Source organism: Centruroides sculpturatus, unplaced genomic scaffold (genome assembly GCF_000671375.1).
Source record: "Centruroides sculpturatus isolate CEXI.00-Female unplaced genomic scaffold, Cexi_2.0 scaffold51, whole genome shotgun sequence".
Classification (NCBI taxonomy): domain Eukaryota; kingdom Metazoa; phylum Arthropoda; class Arachnida; order Scorpiones; family Buthidae; genus Centruroides; species Centruroides sculpturatus.
This window is the reverse complement of record NW_019384329.1, coordinates 1022701-1046395: the sequence shown is the minus strand read 5'-3', so window position 1 is coordinate 1046395 and position 23695 is coordinate 1022701. Positions and strand designations below refer to the sequence as shown.

Here is a 23695-nt window from a genome sequence, read left to right as displayed (position 1 = left end):
CTAATCATAAATTCTGTACAAATACACGAACATGATACATCACTTTACAATGTGAATATTTATACACAAATTCATATAATAATGCATTTCCCTAGGATTGGAAGTATGGAAAAAATTGTGTGCAAGCGTGTAATTGTAGTAGAAACAGCACAATCCAGTGTGATCATATAACTGGTCTCTGCAACTGTGCACCTGGGTACTTTGGAGACAGCTGTGAAAATACTTGCGAGGTAAGGCTATATTTCTGACCTAATATTCAATTTCTATCATGTCTGTAACTATTAAAACATATTAGGATCACAGAGGAGCAATCTCATTTATGCTTCATGCAAAAATTCCAACACACAAGTGAGATTATTGAGTTGTCAGTGTATGCTATCAGTAACCTATTATCATTATGTCAACCTAGGATTGGAAGTATGGGGAAAATTGTGCACAAGAATGTAACTGTAGAAGAAACAGCACAGTTCAGTGTGATCATATAACCGGTGTGTGCGACTGTGCGCCTGGGTATATTGGAGACAGCTGTGAAAATACTTGCGATGTAAGACTATTTCTTTTTTTTTTATTATTTAAGAATATATTTTATGTATTTTTGCTTTCATGCTATTTAATTTTATATTTTATATTTTAAAATATAACATTAAATTTTATGAGAATGAAAAATTTAGCGCTTAAAGTTTTTATAGAAAGAATATTGTTCATGTTTTGCTTGACGATCATTATAATTATACTTTCGCTACTTTAATTTTGTTTTTTCAAAATGTTTCTGCGACTGTAATATTTAACAATAAAATTTTTTATAGTTTATATGCTGAAGCATATAATTTGAGATATTTTAAAATCCACTATGAAGTAGCGTGGCATTTAACTTAATTCGTGGAATAACAACCTTAAATTTGCATTTCAGATTTTCGATTACGATTGTAATCCGTTATGTAATTGTAGTGTAAATAATTCGAGATATTGTGATCACTTAAATGGACAATGTGAATGTAAGCCTGGATGGAAAGGTATGAAGAAACAATTTCGATCATTGTTACTGACGAATATATTTAACAAGTAATTTATTGATAGGTGTTCAGTGCTATGAACCGTGTGAATTTGGTTATTGGGGAGAAAACTGTGAAAATATATGCGATTGTGGAGGCGAGACATGTTCTGCCATTACTGGAATATGCCTTGGTAAGTACTTTTTGTGTGTGTAAGAAATGGATTTTTTATTTTATATTAGTATCGAATGTAAATTGCTATGAAATTTTTCATGATTTTTGAGCTAAAAGCTCTGTTTTAGAGAGAAAATACTAATTGTTGGCGTGAAATCATTATGATTACACGTTCGTATTTTTAGTTTGTTTTTCGAAATGTTTGTTTTGTGCATACTAAGACGGTATTTTAATTATAAATATTATGGATTGGGCCAAGCTGACAATTGAATCGATCTGGTACATTGCTAAACACTTTAGATCTGATGTGTAGGAGTTAAGCCTCTGAAAGTTTCATGGAAATGACTCTCGTAAATTTGTCTACGGAATCACAGAGCGATAGGCTGACTCCTTAATCACTTTTTGCAGATTTTCAATACGCTGGCTACGTTGTTTATGGGTGTTCTTCGTTTAACATATGATACGCTCTAATAATTAAGTAATGGTCAGTTTCCCATAGAAAGTCTTCCTGGCATGCATATCGCCCATGTATTTCATTAGTTTACTCCATCAATCCTTTGTTCTCTGTTGAAATTAAGAAGAAACTCTATAGGATTTCGATAGAATTTCATACAGGTAACTTTTACCATGAATTAAATTATTTCATTTAAAATAATTAAAGTGAAGTATCAGATGTCCAAAATTAAAACAGTTATGTAAATTAATGTATTCCAGAGCATGAAACATGAAACTTCTTGCAACTGCCTCTGACTGTTGCAAGGAAATTGTTTTTATAGCACACATAAGAGCTATATGCCATGTGATATATCAATTCCATCGAAGAGTATGTAATTTCTTATCCTGCTGAATGTTTTTCCCTTTCCACGACTCACATTGATCTTCAACATTGCCTTTAATTGTGAAGTATAATCATGCCTGCACCGATCAGTTTGGGGGTTTCAGAACAACTTTTATCATAAACATCTTGAGTGGTTTTGCGTTCAGTTACTACAGCACTGTCCTTACTTAATATGCCGCACAATGTTTATGATTGCTCAAAGGATTTACAACAATGAATCGATTAGTTACTTCTTTGTCATATGTATTGTATTTTTTCAATTTTCAATGCAGTGTGGCATGTGATACTCATCTCCATTTAAGTTAACAAATTCATGAACACAAGCATGAAAAACATAAAAATAGACATCATAGTATTATACATTACTTTTACGTTACGTTAAACCTAGTAAACTCCATTTTATTTAAAGTTCATGCATGGAAGATAAACCACAAACTTTTGTGCAAGGATTTTGTGCAAAGGATATTTATTGCTGAAAATGATTACGGATTAATATGTACTTGAAGTTATTAATCAATAAGAAAATGATAACTGATATTTGTGAATTTTGTCTAATAAAAATTCTTTACTCTATGACAGATTCTGTTCATAAAGAAGCGAGGATTCAAATCGTATCTGGTGTGTCTTCTGCTGTTCTTCTAATAGTGATCATTACTGTTTCGATTTTAATGTATATCTGTTGCGTAAAGAAGAGAAGAAATAAATTTACAAATGCTACGATCAAGTAAATACAATACTATTATCTATATAATTATTGATACGAAAAATACATAATTCTCGTTTTTTTCAGGTATATAAAGTAAATACCAAACCGATGCGCATTATATGCCATTTAAATTTGATTTAATACATCTCAGGATTTCGTCACAGAAGTGGCACAATATATAGGACTAAGTTCAGCTAGCCAATCTATTGATTGGATAAATTACGTTTCTTAAATTAAATATCAAAATTTAATTTGAAATTGGTCATTAAATTTACTGTAATACGAGATGGCGGCATAACTGCGTACTTTAAATTCAAATTAATCAACTTTTAATATTTAATTATAGCCTGTACATAGCTCAAAAATTTGGCATATGGTTTGGCGTGTTTATTGTATAACAGGCTATGGTTGTTATGTTTATTCGTAATATGTGTGTACGCAAGTTTGGAAGAATGTGTTATCACAAGGGACACTAAGATGCTAGTGGAACGAGTGCTAAACACGGACTGATGGAGCATGGCACAATTCGGAACTATCTCTCTCCTTGTTACTCGTTATGCGATAAACGTCGCTCGTTACCGATTCGTTTTTTACAATTTGTTTCGCTCGTTACGCGAGGTTTTACTGTAATGTATTACTTGTTACAAAATTAATTTTGATACGTGTACGTGTGTGTGTATTGTGTTGTAGATGACTTGCCATTTCTAATAGGTGTATAAATTGTAAAGAGCAATTTAAAAATGTTTTTAAAGATGTTTATCAGTATTTCAATAATTTTCTATAATAAAATATAATATATTTTCGTGCTTTTGTTAATTTCTACGATAGAATAGTGGTATAAAAATAATATGCTTATTTCACAATGAATTTATGAGTCTTACAAGATGCCAGACTGCAATTTTTAGTCTTATTTTTTAATTTATTTAACTTAAATATATGCTTTCCACCTCAAATTAGTAGTGGCTTGCCCCTGTACATCATATCTTACCTTTAAATTATTTTAATATTCATACAAGCACCAAACAAACATTTAGCTCGATTTTTGGGCTATAAGTGTAAATAATTACTAAGCAACTTGGCTGGAAGTAAGCATCCGCCATCTCTTGTTAAATATAATAATTATTAATACATAAATTCATTTTATTTAATTTTAGAATATACTGGAAGAAAAAATTGTCCCGGAGCGATACACACGTGCGGATGTTTTTCTCCCAGAATATTTTAAAATTAAATTAAATCTACTGTATTTATTTATTTATAGTTATTATATTTTACAATAGATGGCGCTCTGTCGACTCATATTTTGCCAAATTGCTTAAGAATTATTTACTCTTATAGCCCAATAAAGAATCTGCAGTTCGTTTAGTTCTTTAAGAAATACTTTAAAAGTGAATAATTAAAAGGGAAAATGCCGTATTTATCCGTATTTATGTCTAATTTCATAAATCGTGTTAATGAACTTTTTGTTTTTAGAAAAGCAAAATTATTTTTTTTTAACAATGAAGGTGACAATTCATTCTTGCAGCACCGTTACAGCATTGTTGCCCAATCAGCAGTTTGTGAGAGAGATTTTTGCTGTTAGACTGCTCATTCACAGTGTTGCCAATCGTAAGGAAATGTTCTCATGCAGATGTTGAGATTTACAATGGTGTAATAAATGCTGTTACATCGCTATAAGTCTGACTAGACCCTAATAAGCATAACAAAGGGATCTCTTAGTTTGTTTAGTTGTGGCAACGCAACACTTGGGCGATGTTCCCGGAGGTGTTTTTAAGGGAAACTGGTCCCTATTTAGGCGTTACAGATGGTGGAGAAAAACCGGAAAACACGTTGCCAGCCCGTCCGAGCGAGGCACGAACCCACGACTAAACTCTTAGTGTTTAGGGGACGAAGACCGTCTGGCCACTGGTAGGCCAGATCCCTTAGTGATCACGACTGCAACAGTTACTTTTTCCAGTAGTATTGGGACAGGATTGATAGCATAATGTAATACATGTGCGAACATGCCTCCAGAAAGATTTTTCAGAAACTGACACCTATTTAGGTGTCAAGACACGCGGATAAAACTCGGAAAAACTTCAAGCGGCCAACGTTAGTGAGGCGCGAACTCTGAACCAACTACCAGTATTTAATGCTCTTATTTACTTGGCCAAAAGTGGACTAATTTTGGCCAAGTGGATAAAACCGTTTTTTATCGCGCTTTCGTTGTTCTCATCAAGATCTTGTCAATTAACATTCTTTAAAATTGTTGAAAGCACCCAGCCGTAACTGCTCAATCTAATAAGTTTCTTTTTTAAATTATGCCCCATTGACCCAAAAATAATAAAAGTGCAATTTGTTTAATACTCGAATTATTTTTATTTTAAAAACCCTTACTCATTTTTTAACTCGTGAATTCCTTCGAAGCCACACTTCTCTCAAGTGGTCATTGCTGCAATTGATTTTGCATACCAATTAAAGATTTGTATGCATATATATATATATATATAGTTTTGTTCTAATTAACAATGACTATTGTTCGAAACAAAACAATTTATTTTTGAATATTTACTTGAACTGAACCTCCTCCATTTATTAACCAATCCCGTATTTTAAAATTTAAACATCCAAAATTCCATCAAATTTTAACAGTTATCCTCGATCATGATTTACAGCCAACCTTTCATAGATTACAACTCACGCATTCGTTAATGATGATAACCATGGTGTCCTTGACCATGTCCGTGGCCATGATGACCTTCATGATATTCATGGACGTGGTGTTCTGGATGATGACCACCATGATGACCACCGTGATGACCACCGTGATGACCATGATGACCATCTTCGTATCCATGGCCGTGATGTACTTGATGATGACCGTGGTGATGACCATGATGATGACCGTAATGATGGCTATCGGCTGGTTGCTTTACGTAATATGCGAAAGGTGCGAAGCTATGATGATGATGATGATGATGTCCGTAATGCTCGCTAGGTCCTCTCCATACTTTAATACTCACAGGTCCTTCGCTTTTGTGCACGCTCTCCACTCGGAATGCAACCATGAGCATGCATAAAGCGAACAAAGTTATGCTAATCTGTAAATAAAGTTTCATATATCATTGTATAATCTGTATATATTTAGAAACTACTTAAATTATGTGTTGCAAACGCACAGATATGGATATATAATGTGGAAAATGAAGAATTTAACGATTTATAGAATAAAGTAACACATGGGAGATCGATCTGCAAAGAGGGAGAGGTTCCCTGAAGGAATTTATGTGAGAAATTAGGGGTCGAACACGTAAATAAAACACAGGAAACTCCACGTAATAAACCGCTGGTCAGGCGTGAACCCGCGACCAGTTTTTAGTAGTTTTATCCACTCAGCCAATAGTGATAGATTCACACAGTAAAAACGGGCGGTATTTGCTGTTTTTATAGTGTTAAATCTTTAAAAATTCACACTTTAAATAGCACAAACGTACATCATCGTGTATAGAAGACTTTACTTACCTGAGAAACTCTCTTCATCCTTGATTATTCCTTGAGTTGAAAGTATAATAACTCTTTTCATCCGCAACTTTCTTATATATACTTCGTGCACCCGATCGGAATTCGGCATTAAATCAAAAAAAAAAGAGGTCAATATTTATACAGTGAGTGAACATGTAAATAAGGTAATAGGCGCATTAAATAACAATTTATAATAAAGACCCACCGTTTAATAAATTGAAGAACGATCGGGAGTCAACGTGCAATGGTATCGAATGATATTTAATGTTTAAAATACTTTAAAAATAATATTTAAAATATTCACATAATAAAAAAAAAAATCTTAATCTATCTCCATTCATGATGTTCGTTGAAGATAGCCGCAACGCATGGCCGACGGAGCGATTTGCATGCATTTTTTTTATAGAGAAGTGATTAAAAAAAACGTCGTTTTGTAAGGTTATTCAACTTAAATTTCTGAGGTTTTTCTGTGTTTTTTTTTTAATATAAAATCGATGCTCGAGGCGTGTGTGTGTTTGCTGCATCGAGATACGAGCCACGACGTACCGTGGCATCTTCGGGAAATCATCTATTACGTGTTTATTAATTATAGAAAAATCTATAAATTATGGATTGCGTATAGAAAAACTATTTAATTCTGGAATTATAATTGAACTAGGGCACGGGTTCGATAATTTCTCGTGTTATCTTTCTGCTAAGTCGAACACAATTTTGTTTAATGTGTAATTAAAAATGAACAAGTGTTCCAATATTCGATTATGCAATGACGTGAAATAACTGTAAAAAAATTATAAAAAAAATGGATTTTCGTGCCCTTTTTTTTCTATATATTTAGATTGAATTGCGAGTGATTTATAATTTTTAATAAGAATTACTTTGTAAAATGTAATTACTCTATGATCTCATTTTTCACGCATCGGTAATTGTTTCTTACGTGAACTTTTAGTGTTATTAACGAGTGCAGTGCGTAAGTTAAATGTAATTAAATATAATTAAATAATTATCTTTATAACATTTTTATAAATTGCCTTGTGTAAAATGTACTCTAAAGCAATTTTCAATCGATGGTATCGGTTTGTGCCACACAGAAGGGCTTTAAATCTGTAGACCAAGCCCTTTCCTTCTATCAAATGAAGTGTAAGGCTCTAAACTGCGGCTTATTTAACTTATATGCGAATTCTTACTTAGGGCGACATATTTTTACGTGTATCGTTACTTTGTGGAAAGGAGGGGGGTGTATATTTTATAGTTTAAGGCATAAGTCTAACTATACTCTCACGAGTATAGTTAGACTTATGTCTTAAACTATAAAATATACACCCCCTTGTGTGTGTGTGTGTTTGTTTTTAGAGTATTCGTAGGTAAGCGTGCGTAGAGGTGTGTTTAAATATAGATGAATGTACTGTACATTTGAGAACTGCTTGCATATACATATATGTAGAGGTATAATTGTGTCCTATATAAATATGTGTGTAATTATTTAGTACCACGAAGATATAGACTGGTCCACAATATACCATCATATCCCTTTATAGAAGTAATTTCGGGTAAAAATTTGTAATTATTCTACTAATTTATTATTTTTTATGGTACTTCGTGGTCCTGGTTTAGATATTCGTACGCTCAACTCTCCTTCCTCTGCGGTTGTGTAGGTATTATATACACAAATGTCGAATTGTATATCTGCTTGTTTGTTTGTTTAGTTATGGCAACGGGCAACGTAACACTTGGGCGATCTGCCTAGGGGATGCCTTCCTGGGGGGTCTTTTTAAAGGAAATTGGCCCTATTTAGACGTTACAGACGTGGAGAAAACCCTGAAAACTCCACGTGGCCAGCCCATCCGAGCGAGGCCCGAACTCCCAGTGTTCGGGGTAGGAAGACCGCTTAGGCCGCTGTCTATTTACATGCACAAGTATGTTCATACAAAAGTTTTGTTCTCGTTGTTTGTATCAGTGTACTTTGTATCTTTATGTTTGCGCGTGTCATCTTATAAAATTCTGTACTGTGAAAAATATGATTGACCCTGGCACAATAGGCCTTTCAAGCCTTACAATTCAATGCTGAGTGATTACTCCCTACATAATCTACACAATTTGCATATCACTTTAACGAAAAAATCGTTGTGTTTTAGTATATAAACTTTAACAGATTTTTTTACACTCAAACACGGAAGAGCCACGTCTTATTGAAAAATGACGCAAGGAGGAAGTTGAGGGATAATAAATGACTAAATAATATGCTGTGGCCTATCATTTGGTCCTTTGTTAGTATGTACCGTATCTACTTTACCTTTCATCGCCAAGAGGTGATATTTCTCGTAAATAGCCACAAATGTCAACATAAAATACACAACAATTTCCAGTATGATACGAGTATCATTCAAGCTATAAGTTTTTTCTTTTATTAAACCTATAAACTGGATACCCCGTATCATGGAGACTGTTTAGGCGTTAGTCTACCACTCTGGGGCATCCGGGATTAAATTCGGACGAGTAACTCTAATAATTTCTCATGGGCGGTAAGCGTCGAAAATGTCGGGCATCGCCTCTTACCACCTATTGCGGGCACCGAACCTTATACACACCACGATGAGCGTTTCGTGGTGTGTATAAGGTGGAAAGAGTGAGGAATATTTTAAAAAATGAATTATCCAGACACAGGGGCGCCGCTAGCTGTTTGAACGCCCCCTGTTTAACTACGATTACCTATGCTGAGCTTGCCAGAAAGGCTCTTTGCCGCCCCCTGGACGTGCCGCCCGCGTGCGGTGCACGCCTTGCACGCCCGCTTACGGCGGCCCTGTCCAGACAAATGGCCGATAAAAAAGCCGGATGGCCGAGCAGTTAAGGTGACAGTCTATCGCTCTGGGGAACCCGGAATCGAAACCGGACGGGAAGCGGCCTGATATTCCGGCACCGTTCCACCACCCGATTGGCCCGTTTTGGGCCTAACCGAACCCATAATTGGCTTTCTAAAAAGATGCTCGCTTAGTGCTCACATGGCGGAAAGAGTTTTAAAAAAAACGGGAGCCAATAAATCCTGATAATTAAAAATTATTAAATTTTAATTTTTATCGCCATAAACTAACTAAAATTTTTTAAAATAAACGCAAAATAAATATTAATAAACTACTTTCTCTGTTGGCAATTTTTATATTTAATTTTTCACAATGATGTAATGATTAAAAATCGAAATTGGGCATGGTCACTTGTGTATAAAAGGCATTAATGCTATTAAATNATATATATATATATATATTAATATTTTAAATTAAATTTCATACAATAATTAATTTTAAAAGTAATAAAAAGAAACCGGCGCGACGTTAAATTTTTATCACATTTTAAAATTCGATGCCGTGTATAACGTCATTTGGGAAGATGGCGGACTTCCAGGTGAGTGCAGACTGGTGCAAGCACGAGTTTTGATTTCGATTGTTATTAAGGCGAATTCTTTTATAAACTCCGGCGCAATATTTACAGGTGCAAGCGGTCATTAAGGATCTACCATTGAAAGTTCAAACCGGAAAGAAGAAGATCCGTGAGCAAGTGTTTCACGATTTGGATACCATCACTAAAACAGGTAATTAAAATCAATAGTAGTGTGTGTGGCGTGTTGCTTAATCGCCACATGGTTTATTGCCGGTTAGATGATGCATGTGTTTGCTATAAGAGTGGTGTTTGTGTCAATTGCTTTTGTTTATTAACACAGGTTTCAACTGTAAATGGGTGAGGAATTGCATGTTTGCAGTTTATTTATGCTCATACACAATAGGAAGAGAGATCTTCCATTATGTAAGTCAGTAGTGTGAGGTGTGTTGCTTGGTTACCGCGGGGTTTGTGCCTAGCCGGTTCGATATTGTGCCGTACGGCGGTGGTTTTTACGAGTAATCGACACGTCGGCGGGCGATTGTACACTCACGCCTACGTTAATGTTGCGGTAAGATGTGAACTCCGAACCATCCCGGAATGCCATACGAGCGAAAAATCTGAATGCGTTACCCTTCGTGAGATATTTGCTTTCGAAGGTCTGTTTTTACCGTGAACCAGTACTACTACCTATTCTACACGCGTACTTTTGTGCCTGCGTGGAGGCAAGTTTACACGCCCGCTAAAACTATATAGCTTTGGATACTTTGTGAACAGTCGAGTTAGTTACTCAAAGCCTGCATAGTCACATGCTAGTGCTTTGAATGTTAGCAGTAAGTAAAGGAAACTTATTGAAACTAAAGGAATTGATGGGAATTGTAATAGCTTTTTTGACTTATGAGCCCAAGTGAATATTGGGTTGGGCCCTCTTTCTAGAAGAGGGGGCCCCGCTGTCCGTATTAGGCAGCGTCCCGATTGGATGAGTCAAAGTTTTGTAGCCCTGTCAACTGTCCGTGCAAGAGCCGATCTCCCTTTGGTAGAGGACTTCAAGTGCAGAGCAAGCTGCACCAAAATTGTATCTCGAGGTAAGAGGATCAGACTTGAGAGCGAGGAAGGTTAGTTTCCGTTGGGTTGTACTGCCAGAGCCCGAGCATTTACCTCAGTTCAGTTGTAATGGTTTAGACACTGCAGTGATTACTCGGTGCCTGCTGCCGGTGATTAAAATAGGGTCTCTTTGTTCTCTGTAGTGCCACTTGGTGGAGCAGGGGCTTTATCTTGAAGTTGTGATATGAGGCATAGTCACGTGGGCTAAATAGTTAAATGTTATAGTCGCGGCAGCACAATGCAACTCCTGATTGTGTGCATCCTGGAAGTAGACTGCTTTTGGGGGGTTGTATCTTGCAAAGGATCACAAGTAGTAGTATGGTTCTTTGACGTTTTTGCTCCTATGGGTATAGCATACAACTCTGGTAAGGTCCCAATCATCTCATTCGGAGGTGTAATTGTACCTGTGGCTTCTTCTTGCATTAATTGAGCTTAGGAAGCCTGGGCTTCCATTATATGGGTCAACAGTGTGACATTTATTGCTTAATTACTACATGAGTTGTTCCTTGCTGACTAAGTATTGCATCTGTGCTATAAGTAGGATGTTTTCATGAGTGATCATTTGATTATTAACACAAGTGTGAACAATAAATGGATGAGAGATTGTACACTTTCAGCTTATTTATGCTTGCACTCTCTTATTGCTTAAATTGATGTGTAGGAAGTGAGTATACAATCTCTCACCCGTTTATTGTTCACTTGTGTTAATAATCAAATGATTATACACAAAAAAAACCCTGCTTACAGCACAGATGCAATATTTAGTGGCAAGGAACAAACTGTGCAGTAATTAAGCGCTACACCTCACACTACTTACTGCATGGTTTGTTCCTTGCCAATTAAATACCTCATGTGTGTTGTAAACAATGTATTCCTGAGTAATCATTTGATTATTAACACAGGTATGGACAATAAATGGGTAAGAGATTGCATATTCACAGCTTATTTATGCTTGTGTTCACATATTGTTTAAATTGACCTGTGGGAAGATTGAGCTTCCATTATATAACTCAACATTATATCTTACATCATAGGGGAAGCAAAAAACATATCTCCTTTCTCTTCATACTTAGCTTTTTTCAAGGATTTCTCTATGTTATCTTTTCATAAATCAGAAATATAAATGATTAATGAATGAAAGCATTGATGAATTAAGACTTTCTGGAACCTCTAAGCACAGAAGATTAGGACTCTCTATATAATTTACATTATAAACTAATAATATCTAATTGTAGCTATACAATTGCAGCAATAAAATTGCTTTATTTTTTCTAATTTTGTGATTGCTTGGTTGCTGGATTGCCCGGTAAGTACAAGGCATCTATCAGGCAATCCAGCAACCAAGCACAGTATAAATTTCTTCGTCCCTCCCATAAAAATGGAAGAATGCAATTATTTGCATAAATAACAGAAGAAGCAAGACTTGAAAAGTAATTTGTAGTTTGACATGGCTCCAAAAAATATATGAGTAGTTTAATGCCAGTAGAAATTGTGTCGTTAGACAATGTGGCACGTCCTTGAGTAAAATTGGCAGAAAGCTCGGAATGCCCACGTCTTCTGTCGGAAATTTTTTAGTTTAAATCCACTGGGAAAGTAGAAAATAAGACAGAAAGAGGAAAATAAATTTTGCACAGTACAGTGATCGAGAAGAAATTAAGAAATGAAGCCAGTATAAGTGTAGTTGAAAATGGAAACAGAAGGTAATGTCAGTGTTACACCTCAGACTGTTCAAAATAGATTGCAAGAGTCTGGTTATCGTGTTAGAGTTGCTTGGAAGAAACCTCGGATAAGCAAACAATACGAGAAGAAAGACTCGTGTTGGCCGGAAAATACGTCGAAAGTCCGGTTGTGTTTCGGAATCACATTATTTGGCCCGACAAAAATAAGTTTGACTTGTTTGGACACTATGGTGCTACAGAAGCATTTAATCAAATGTGTATAACCAACTGGAAATAGTGTGGGGATGCGTAAGCGGTAAAGGGAAACTTGGTATTTATTGATCAGACCATGAGGAAAGAATAACCTTACAAATATTGTGCAGAAATCTTTTTAATAACAATCCACGAAAACCTTTTTGTACAAGTGTTATGTCTTTAACTAACTCCACAAATGCTTTCGACCTCCATCGAGGTCTGCTTCAGGTGGTTCTGACCATCATAACGATGTCGCCAGAGATGTAAATAATCGTGCGCATCAGGTTTCACCCCTCCATTTTTTGTTAGAAATCTTTTTACTTTAGACATTAAATTAGGAATAGAACAAACTTTTGTCTTTCAACACGACAACGGTCTGACTCATACGGCTAAGATAGTGGAAGAATATTTGAAATCTTGAGATGTTATTGTGTGCTCGTTTACCGGATCTAAATCCCAATAAACATCTGTGGGAATAAATAAAAAGGTAACTAGCCGAGATACAATTGGTATGGAATGAAATTCACCCTAAATTCTGTGTAAAATTATTCGTGCATGTGCCTCGTCATTGCAAAGCAGTTATCAAACAGAAAGGAAGGTTACTAAATTTCCTTTTAATTCAGAAAGGAAGCTTTATAAAGTTTAAAAATGTAATTTGTAGATTAATTTTGCTTATGTATGCATGTATTTATTATTAATATGCATTAGAAGGGAAGTACAGTTCTAATATACATACTTCCAACACAATGTACAACAACAGAACATAACAGTGCAAATTGCTGCCGTATCGAAGGACTTCGGGATCGTCCGGTATAGTAAAAATATCATTAAGTTATGTATTTTACTTAAATTATATATAATTAAACAGTTTAAGTATCTGTAGTTTGAGTGAAGGTTTATTTTGGGTGAGGCTTTCTCGTATATCTTTTCTTGGCAGATTAACAGGAAAATCTCCAAATAGTCACTAATCTATAATCTTCAGATCTACTACGTAAGCTTTAGGCACTTCTAAATACCAAGAAAAGCCTCGTCGCTTGCTATACAGTTGACCTTCGGGCAGGATGTTTGAATCCTGTTGCCTACTGCATGCGGTACTTTCTATAATGTGCTACATTGGAATTAAACAATAGACGGATGGACTTGCTGTTGGATAAAGTATGCAGCCTATTAAATCACATTACACTAGGCTATTCTCTAATACACAAAATTCATATTGGAATATTTCCTTACTCCTGCATTCGATCCCAAGCTTGAAGGAACACATTCTTAAGTTTGCGGAATGTAGTTTTTACCATGAGAAAAGAAAAACTCTATGGTCTAAATATAAAAGACCAACAATATCCTATTACAGATTTTCATCTATATATCTGACTTTTGAGTTGGAGCCAGTTTAATTTGATTTTGATTAAGAATTTTATTATATTTTTCATACGTCTTTTATATAAGAAAATGATATACAGTCGACCCTCCTATAACACGGTAGATACGTTCCGGTTTTTATGAATCCATTTTCTACGAGTCCAGTCGATCACAGCCCGGCGCGTATGCAGTTTACGGACTACGGCTGTTTGAAAGGTTTCTTCCATAAAATTAATCGATTCTAGACTAATTCGACTCAACATTTCAAAAGTACGTATAATTTTTTGGGAATAATCCATATAAACTATGCTATAAACAAAAATTTGTAGGATTACTTACCGAGCGTGCACCGTTCGACTACGCCGTTGCTTAAGCTTCTTTTCATTGTGGAGATTGTCATTGAATGGCGCTCGCGTGCTTCCTGATAAATTATTTTTTTTGCGGAAAATTCTCTGAACTTTAGAAACATCATTAATATAAATATAATTTTTATGGACGTTAAATAATAAATGGTTTCTAGTAAGTCCACTGCTCATTTAAACTCAATGGTTTGTGCAATCCTGTCGCGACACAAGTCAGTGATGATGTTTTACCGAATTATAGGAGTTTTTTAGCATGTTTGTACGAATACTGTCGCAATTTTTTCGCTGTGATATAGGAATCCGAACTATGGGAACCTGTGTTATAGGGGGGTCGACTGTATACTGTTTTATTTCTTGTTTTTCTTTTACTGTATATCCATTCAGTGTGAATTGGTTATACCAATTATTTAATATTGTCGTCGGATACCTGTTTAAAAGATACTTCCCGTGTGTTGCTTTTATCTCCTGTTCTCTTATATCCGTTTTTATTCTGGAAAATATCTGTTTTCTCGTCCCAGGTAATCTGTTACAGTTTTGATGTAGTGGAAACTTGCTCAACCTGGCTAGAAGACATATTCCACTCCAGAATAATTCATTTAAATATGAGGAATCTGGCAATGTTATATAAACTCGTTTACATCAGCAGGTATAGGAGAGATAACACTGTATAAAGTCCACTATTAACATTGGTCATCAAGTCCAAGAGGGATAAGTAAGATTCATCATCCAAGATGAAAAACTTGCACTAATCTTCTGCAATCTATCGTATTTACACGCATATAAGACGAGCTTTTTATTTATTTTTCACCGCTTCAAAAACCAAGATAATCCTAGACGCGCGAACGAAAAATTCTTTGTGTTTTTGCAACAGTTTTTGTGAACCGTGTATTCGCATTTTTTACCGGATACTTCACCTTCTGGTGCTTAAAGACAAAAGTATTTTATCTGGGTTATTTCAATTGTTCTTGCGTATTGTCAGGAGTGAAGATTGAAATTCCAAAATCGCGCGGTAGTCCGATACGAGTTTATAATGCCAGCAATTTTTGCAGGACAATCTGTGCGTTTACGTGCATTTGATATTTTGTTTGTGATTAAACAAAATAAAATTAGAATTGTGTTAATAAATCTAATTTTCTTTATTTTGATCTTTAAAGTCACACCTCGTCCTGTATGTGAGTAAAGATGGTATTTTTTTGTCGGCAATCTTTGCGCGTCAATTCAGTCTGGAATTAACCACTTCGAATAATATTTAAGGTTTGTTTTCAAAACATCGTGGAGCCTTCTATGTGAAATTTACAATTTCAGATCAAATAGAAACCTCATAACCATCTTCAAAAGTCCTTCTCTTCAATCCGTCTGATTTGGCTTTTGTTAGAAACTTGTACGCTCGGACATAAAGCATTTTTCATTGCCATTTTGAAAGAAACGGAAAGTTGAATGCAAAGAATGTTTTTTTTTTTTTTTTTAATTTAAAATAGGAATGATGTTCGTTTATTTTTTTTGTTATAAGCGAACATTTAGTGATTAAACTTTAATATAGATATGCACTGCTTAACAACGGTGGTTCTGTAAGTCTATAGCTGCCATATAACTTTTCTGTGTTTACATACATGAATACTTACCATTGTTTTATGTATAGACTATACTATATAGATTTGTATAAATTCTGGTGTGCTCCATGATGTTCACGCGGTAAAGGGAAACTTGGTATTTATTGATCAGACCATGAGGAAAGAATAACCTTACAAATATTGTGCAGAAATCTTTTTAATAACAATCCACGAAAACCTTTTTGTACAAGTGTTATGTCTTTAACTAACTCCACAAATGCTTTCGACCTCCATCGAGGTCTGCTTCAGGTGGTTCTGACCATCATAACGATGTCGCCAGAGATGTAAATAATCGTGCGCATCAGGTTTCACCCCTCCATTTTTTGTTAGAAATCTTTTTACTTTAGACATTAAATTAGGAATAGAACAAACTTTTGTCTTTCAACACGACAACGGTCTGACTCATACGGCTAAGATAGTGAAAGAATATTTGAAATCTTGAGATGTTATTGTGTGCTCGTTTACCGGATCTAAATCCCAATAAACATCTGTGGGAATAAATAAAAAGGTAACTAGCCGAGATACAATTGGTATATAATGTAATACATGTGCGAACATGCCTCCAGAAAGATTTTTCAGAAACTGACACCTATTTAGGTGTCAAGACACGCGGATAAAACTCGGAAAATCTTCAAGCGGCCAACGTTAGTGAGGCGCGAACTCTGAACCAACTACCAGTATTTAATGCTCTTATTTACTNTAAAATAGGAATGATGTTCGTTTATTTTTTTTGTTATAAGCGAACATTTAGTGATTAAACTTTAATATAGATATGCACTGCTTAACAACGGTGGTTCTGTAAGTCTATAGCTGCCATATAACTTTTCTGTGTTTACATACATGAATACTTACCATTGTTTTATGTATAGACTATACTATATAGATTTGTATAAATTCTGGTGTGCTCCATGATGTTCACATAATGGCATATTTCTCATTCCTGTTGCTATGTGGCACACGCCCGTAATTAAAACATAACTTCTTTTGAAGAAAAAGGTTGAAATCTAGATGGAAATGATGCATGTAAACCCATTAAAAATATATATATAAGTGCGTTCTGACATCTTCACTTCCAGAATACACTTATCCTGTTTATTACTTTCCCGTCTGCTATATATAACAGAGGAAAAGTATGGAAATTGGCAAAAAAAAAAAACAATCTTAGATTTTTACATTTTTGGACTTGGACGACCTTCAAACATCAAGAAATGCAAAAAAGTTTGAGCTTTTTTTCTATTTGTGTATTAGGGGGTTGACGCTGTTAAGTATGTAACGTAGGATTAAACAAACATTCAACAAACGTAGTTAATTCTTTTATAAACTGTATGTAACACTGTATTTTACAGTAAAGTTGCATTGAATATTTGGTAGAATTGGAAGAAACATATTCTACCTACACAGAAATTATGAAACAATAGTTTGATCTACGCTTAAATATTTATTGGTTGCATATTTTGCAGTATAGTATTGTCACTTTGCTTCATGTAAAGCTAAATTTATGGACTGTATTAAGTAGCCGGATTACAAAACATGCCGCTGCTCAAAGTCCGGTGTCTTGCACGTAAACTCCGGCCTAATTTAGTACGCGTTGCACGAGAGATAAGTTTGCATATTGACGGTGTCCAAGCGGGATACCTAGATGTCTTATGTCCGGGGAGGAGTAAATTAGTTTAGAGAAATCATTTCATACGTCCGTTGGGCGAGTTATAAACAAAAAATGAATATTTTCGACCGTGTACGAAAAGCTCTTAATTATCAAATTAGAAAAATGTGTTGAAAAATGTTACATAAATAGCGCTTTAGTCATTTAAATAAAGTTCGTTTCAATAGATAAGGAAGGATAAATGATAAGGTATCGAATAAAATATAAAGTCTTTCTCTCACTGTCGTACATTCATCTGCATCTTCTCTTCTATAGCTGTTCTGCATGTGTGATGTTATTAAAGTTAGCTGTTATTAGGATAAAATTAGTAAAAATCTATTAGAAGACACAATGAAAGTGTCTAATGAACTCATATTTATGTGTTAAATTAAATGTATTGAGGTAGCACAACTTAATAACATCTAGTATTCCTTTCTCAGATCTTCCCGATCACGTGATCAAAGGTATCTGCAGGGTTCTCCAGTTGACGTTATTGAGATACAATGACAGTAAGTCGCGTCACTTGGTCGAGGCTTACACCAAAACGCTTATCAAATACCAATCGGTCTCTCATCGTTGCCTTATCAAAGTCTTACACGACGTTGCCTACCAGTATAAGAACGTCAACGCAACGTAAGTCGGCCATTTTCGCTTTTATGTAGCATTCCTAAAATGTTCTTTTAATTTCTAAATATCTCCCCGTAGGAAGTCGACCGCTAGAACGTGTTTGACTGCACTAAATTGGACTTGCCTCATAGCCGAAGTTATCCTTAACGAGAAGAACAAATCTTCGGAAGAAGACAAGCGGCAACTCGTGAGTAAATTCACACACAAAAATAGATAGGAAATTCCTTGTTATGTAGAAAATCTGAGCATTTACACATTATTTTGTAAACAGGTTGAGAGTCAATCGTTGCTGTTAACATCTGTAGTAGGAGCAAGATGCAACATATTAAATCAGAAAGCATTAAAGAAGCTTTCTCTGTTATGGAAGCAGGTACTTTTTCACTTAAAATTAATTTTCTGTAAACATTGTTTCCATAAATCACTGTACGAATCAAGCTATTGTAAATATAATTTTAGAGCAGCGAGATTTCCAAAACTTACAGTACCATTATTTTGAAACTGGAGCCATCATACGCGACCGTAATCCTTTGGAGTTTTTTCGTCAAGTATTTATCAGAAGCAAAATTTAACGAAATTTTAGGAAAATCAAAGGTAGATTTCATTCTTCTATATTATTGCTTCTAACTTCCTCCTTAAATTTCATTCATTTTTTATTTTTTTCAGAACGATTTTGTGGATCAGTTTGTTAAAGTTATGCTTGGTAGCAAGGTGAAACCACCTCCATACGTACTAGTAAGTTGCATTGATTTTAAATCTTACTGTTTGTGAGTTCTTCCACTGTTATTTCACATGTCTTCTGCATGATTCTTGAAACATATTTTCAAAGAATGTGCTGAAGATTCCTTCAAATTCTAGACACTTTCACATGACATATGATTCTTTGTATTTGGCGGAACATTTGACGTTATTCGAAGAGATGTTGACGCCAAAAACACGTGTTTACAGTGGGGGGGGTCAAAATTAGCTCAAAAACTGTAAGTACAATTAACGAATACCCCTTGTCTTGTACGAAAATACTTGGAGATTGAAGGGAAATGCACCGAACAATGTGAAAATGTTTTGCGCACATTGAAAACCGATATAGAAATTTATTATAAAATCGTATTTTTAGACAAACGAGTGATTCGGTTATGATTTCAAAGCAATGTTTTCTGTGCTAATGCATTAATAAACCATTTTCTGTTTGTAGGAAAACTGTCAGCCGATATTAAGGCAAGTGACACACGAAATCTTTCAGCAAACGTTTCTCCCAGCTCTCCAGAAATCCATGCTGCGTAATCCCGAAATTATCTTAGAAAGTAAGTGTTTAAGATCGGGTATTTTTGTGCATCGGGACGTTTAATTACATGCATATATTTACATTGCAGCTGTCGGCTTTATTCTGACTGGCGTATCTCTGGATTTAAGTCAGTATGCGGTAGACATTGGAAAAAGTCTAGGGAGTGAGTCGAATTTTCTTTAAATTCAAAATATTAAATAAAATTAATTCTTTAATAATTTTAAACTTGATAAAATTTTGGGCATTTTATCCTACAGCTCACTTGTATTCGAAGGATGACATTTGCCGTGAAGAAGCGATAATAGCCTGTAAGAATCTAGCCCAGCAGTGTAGCAGCTCCTCTCCCTTAGAAGAACTTCTAAAACATTTATTTGGCATCTTAAATGGTAAAATTAAATGCATTTACTGGACCTAAACAAAGGGATTTTTCTTTATTTAACATCACTTTTTTAGGTTCGGAAGGTAAATTGACTGTAACTACGCAAAGAATTGGCATATTGAGCGGCATCGGCAGCCTGAGTTATCACATGGTAAACGGTAGTTTGTCCGTACAGGCTCTTAGCGAAACGGTGTCAGAAAACTTTATTCTCATATTAAAACAAGAAGGTAATCATGATAAATTCAAAACATAAAAATATGTATTACGATGAATGTATTATTTACTTATAATTTTGTACTTATAGTACACGAAGGAACATTGGTTCACACGTTAAAAATGCTGTCTTTGTGGTGCGCTAAATTTACGGTTAGAATACCTGACGGGCTTACAGCTTGGTTTAAGGTAATTTATAAATTTGATATAAATATTCAATTGTTAGAAGAAGAAATTAAGAATTTTCTCAAATTTCTAGACTGGTATCAGCTTGAAAACATCAACATCACCTGTTAGAAATGCATACATTCAATGCATGATTGCAGCATTTCATGGTAAGATTATTCAGTTTTTTCATGTCTGCAAAGTTTTTGCTTTAGATAGATACATTAATATTACTATTTCAGGTAACACATTGCTACAAGCCATGGAATTTGTCTCTCTGCTCATAAAAACGGTAGAAAAAGCAATCGCGCATCCATCTCAATTATCTCTAGTCATAGAAGGTTTGAGTAGCGCTTGTCTCCTGTTGCGTTTATGGAGCGCCGACGTCGAGGCCGGTAAATATTTTCTATTTATACTTAATTTTAATGATCTACAGTTCACTGTGGACAAGCGGACTACTGTATGTAAACTTTTATGACTGTTTATTTAAGTTTTAAACATTTTATCCAGCTGTATTGGGCGACGCACTCAATATTGTGACATGTACGATTAAACGAGTCATTTCAGAATTTGCATGGCAATAAATAACTGCTAATTGTTTACATTAACCTACATCTACATCGACATTTTTGCAGTTTATTTGGTAATGTTTAACTCTAGTATCAATTGAATGGCTTAAAATTGTCATTGCCGTGTTACTTGGAAATGGCATAAATTTGTCAATCTTTGATAAGTTGTTAGAGAATTATCATTAACACGTTAATCGCCATCCAACACGCCAGCGGTCGTACCAATCAGGCCTGCAAACAGCCATACGACTGCCAGATGTCAGAGCCAACTTTATAGATGTGCGCGAGAGGCCACCATTAGATGTAAAAGAACATCTTACGAAGCCAGGATAATTTAATCTTGACTGAAACTATATAGATTATAGTGACGTCGGGCATTCGAATGGCTCTGCGCGGCCCTAACCAGCACAACTGCCGGCGCGTCAGACAGCAGTCAATGTGTTAAAAAGATTTTTAAAATGGCACGGCTTTAAACATCACTCCGAAATTATTAATAAATTTGCTTATTCAAATTTCCCTTATGTTCTCAATTACTATAGAGAATTTATCATACAGGAACACTATAATAATAAGGACCAAAGAGAATTGAATAGCCCAAAATGCATTTCCTTTTTATATAATAATGTCTACATAACCAATCAACAGTGTAAGTTCTCCATAGCAATTCTATTCTTATTTCCAAAGATCCTAAATACAGCGAACAAGAAGCAGTACAGTACTAAAACGACAATTTACGAACAAATTAATAATTACTTTTATTATGTAGTTTGGAAAATTTAAATTAAATAAACCTATTGAATAATTTGCCACACGACACTAAACAAATAAATTATGTAAAAAATGTTTTAAATTAAAAGACTGATTTAATTTAAGCATGTAGCATCGTCACGGGATAACACATAGAATCATAAATTTGATACGATGTGTTGATTAATAGAAATAAAATTGAAGTTGTTGTCGGCACCGCGAATGGCTTATTTTTAACGCGCTGATTAGTGGACTTTTTGGTGTCCAGAAATGGTTCATTTATAGTTTTGAAGATTAAAATAAGTCAAAAAATTAATATTATTGGTTTTGCATGTTTTATTTTGATGTCGTCTTGAGATTTTCTGCATAAATATTTTTTTTAAGTTGTTAGTTTAATGCTTTACTTTAAAGCTACGGCAGAATAATTACACTCGTAATGTAGCTTGCAAACTGTACGTTAGATAAAGTGAAGAAAATGTACTATTAATAGACTAAGTTAGTGGCTGTTTATCAGTCAATCACTACAGGTATTTTTTCCTTGTTTCTCCATTTTGTATTGCCATAATGACACCATTTGTTTAGTTCAGAGTTGGGAAGCTTTCCGTAATTCTAAGATTGTGTGTTTCGTGTGTTTTAAGTACATACATTTACCAAAAATATACATAAATTGAATTTATGTCGATGCCTTTATCGAAAAAGGAACGGAAAGCGTGCCCTCATAACTTAAAATTCATGACTACAAAATTAAATATGTGCTATATGTTATTGGATCGCACTAGTGGAAAGGCCATGATTTATGGCCTTTTCCGCAGCTTGTTAACTGATTATTCCAACACAGTTTAAGACAAAAGAATCATCTACAAGCTTTATGAATCTATGAAGCATTTTATTTCTCTTTAATTAGATATAAAAAGTTAGTTTTACTTCAAAATAAATTATACTTTCTATGCGTATCTATATAGCAGCATTTGAAATGCCTACATACAATTAGATTTGTTAAATATCAAGAAACTTGCTTTGGTTAATGTACAGTCGACCCCCCTATAAGATAGAGATACGTTCCATTCTCTAGGAATCCGATTTCTTACGAATCCTTCCAATCACAACCCGACACGTGTCAAGTTTACGGACTACGGCTGTTTGAAAGATTTTCTTCCATAAAATTAATCGATTCTAGACTAATCCGACTCAACATTTCCAAAATACGTATATATTTTTTGGGAATAATCCGTATAAACTACGCTATAAACAAAAAATTGTAGGATTACTTACCGAGTGTCACCATTCGACATTGCCATTGCTCAACATTGTTTTCGTCGCGGAACAGCTCAGCAAAGAGCGGCCGATTTCTAACAACTTATTTTTCTGTGAAAACTTCGTAGAACTTCGGAGACATCATTAATATAAATAATTTTAATCGCCGTTGAATAAGAAATGTTTCTTTCACAAGAAATGTATAAAATTACAGTACTGTATTAGACTTACGGTACCTAATTTACATACTGACAGACGATAGTTAGCGTAAAAATCTCCGTAGCGTGGCGCCACGCTAGACGGCGGAAATTATATATTTAATTATAACAAAGTTACAATAAGTTAATATATAATTATATATACAGTACCTAATTTATATATAATTAATATATAATTATATGTACAGTACCTAATTTATATATAATTTATATAATACTGTCCAGACGATAGAAATCTCTCCGTAGCGTGGTGCTACGGACGGCGGGAAAGTAGTTCGGCTGCCCGATGACGTTTGAGGTGTTTATAGGGAACTTTTACTATTTTTTACGGATACCGGTAGCAATTTTTTCATAGTTTTATAGGAATTGTAATTATAGGGACCGTAATTATAGGGGGGTCGACTGTAGTGCGGTATTTTTTAGAACAATTGTAATTAAATTCTCATTCAGTTCTAAATATAATTAAGCAATCTGTTTAGTAATTAAATGTTTGTTAATTGTAGTATGTATTTGAAATTTCATTTTTTCAGAGAATAAATTAAAAAATGTGATAAACATGTTAGTCGATATTGAAAAGCATCAATTTTTATCCGAAAAGTTTTTGATGTCTGCAAGCGACGAAGGTGAGCAGGTTTCCGTATTTTCTTTCTTAGTTATTTTCAGTAATCGAATGTCAT

The 23695-nt window shown here is 34.7% G+C and overlaps 3 protein-coding genes across 3 annotated transcripts in view; 2 read left to right on the top strand and 1 right to left on the bottom strand.

Moving 5' to 3' along the window:
- LOC111629020 (multiple epidermal growth factor-like domains protein 10) overlaps positions 1–3399 on the top strand; it is a 19231-nt gene extending 15832 nt beyond the window's left edge. Inside the window, exons 15-20 of the mRNA XM_023372888.1 lie at positions 96–230; positions 410–544; positions 911–1013; positions 1078–1185; positions 2584–2728; positions 2795–3399. Coding sequence (XP_023228656.1) covers positions 96–230; positions 410–544; positions 911–1013; positions 1078–1185; positions 2584–2728; positions 2795–2807 — 639 coding nt within the window. The 3' untranslated portion in view covers positions 2808–3399. The remainder of the gene's footprint in view (positions 1–95; positions 231–409; positions 545–910; positions 1014–1077; positions 1186–2583; positions 2729–2794) is intronic.
- Positions 3400–5397: 1998 nt separating this feature from the next.
- On the bottom strand, positions 5398–6229 carry LOC111629010 (histidine-rich glycoprotein-like). Its single transcript, XM_023372877.1, has 2 exons — positions 6212–6229; positions 5398–5790 (listed from the first exon to the last, which is right to left on the bottom strand). Exons 1-2 carry the CDS (start codon positions 6227–6229, stop codon positions 5398–5400), a joined length of 411 nt encoding a protein of 136 aa, XP_023228645.1.
- A 3327-nt stretch (positions 6230–9556) lies between these two features.
- Positions 9557–23695, top strand: part of LOC111629349 (eIF-2-alpha kinase activator GCN1-like) — a 29163-nt gene continuing 15024 nt past the window's right edge. Inside the window, exons 1-15 of the mRNA XM_023373243.1 lie at positions 9557–9604; positions 9692–9791; positions 18008–18200; positions 18273–18381; positions 18466–18564; positions 18651–18785; positions 18858–18926; positions 19384–19492; positions 19562–19636; positions 19731–19859; positions 19927–20079; positions 20157–20254; positions 20325–20400; positions 20473–20625; positions 23549–23641. Coding sequence (XP_023229011.1) covers positions 9563–9604; positions 9692–9791; positions 18008–18200; positions 18273–18381; positions 18466–18564; positions 18651–18785; positions 18858–18926; positions 19384–19492; positions 19562–19636; positions 19731–19859; positions 19927–20079; positions 20157–20254; positions 20325–20400; positions 20473–20625; positions 23549–23641 — 1633 coding nt within the window. The 5' untranslated portion in view covers positions 9557–9562. The remainder of the gene's footprint in view (positions 9605–9691; positions 9792–18007; positions 18201–18272; positions 18382–18465; positions 18565–18650; positions 18786–18857; positions 18927–19383; positions 19493–19561; positions 19637–19730; positions 19860–19926; positions 20080–20156; positions 20255–20324; positions 20401–20472; positions 20626–23548; positions 23642–23695) is intronic.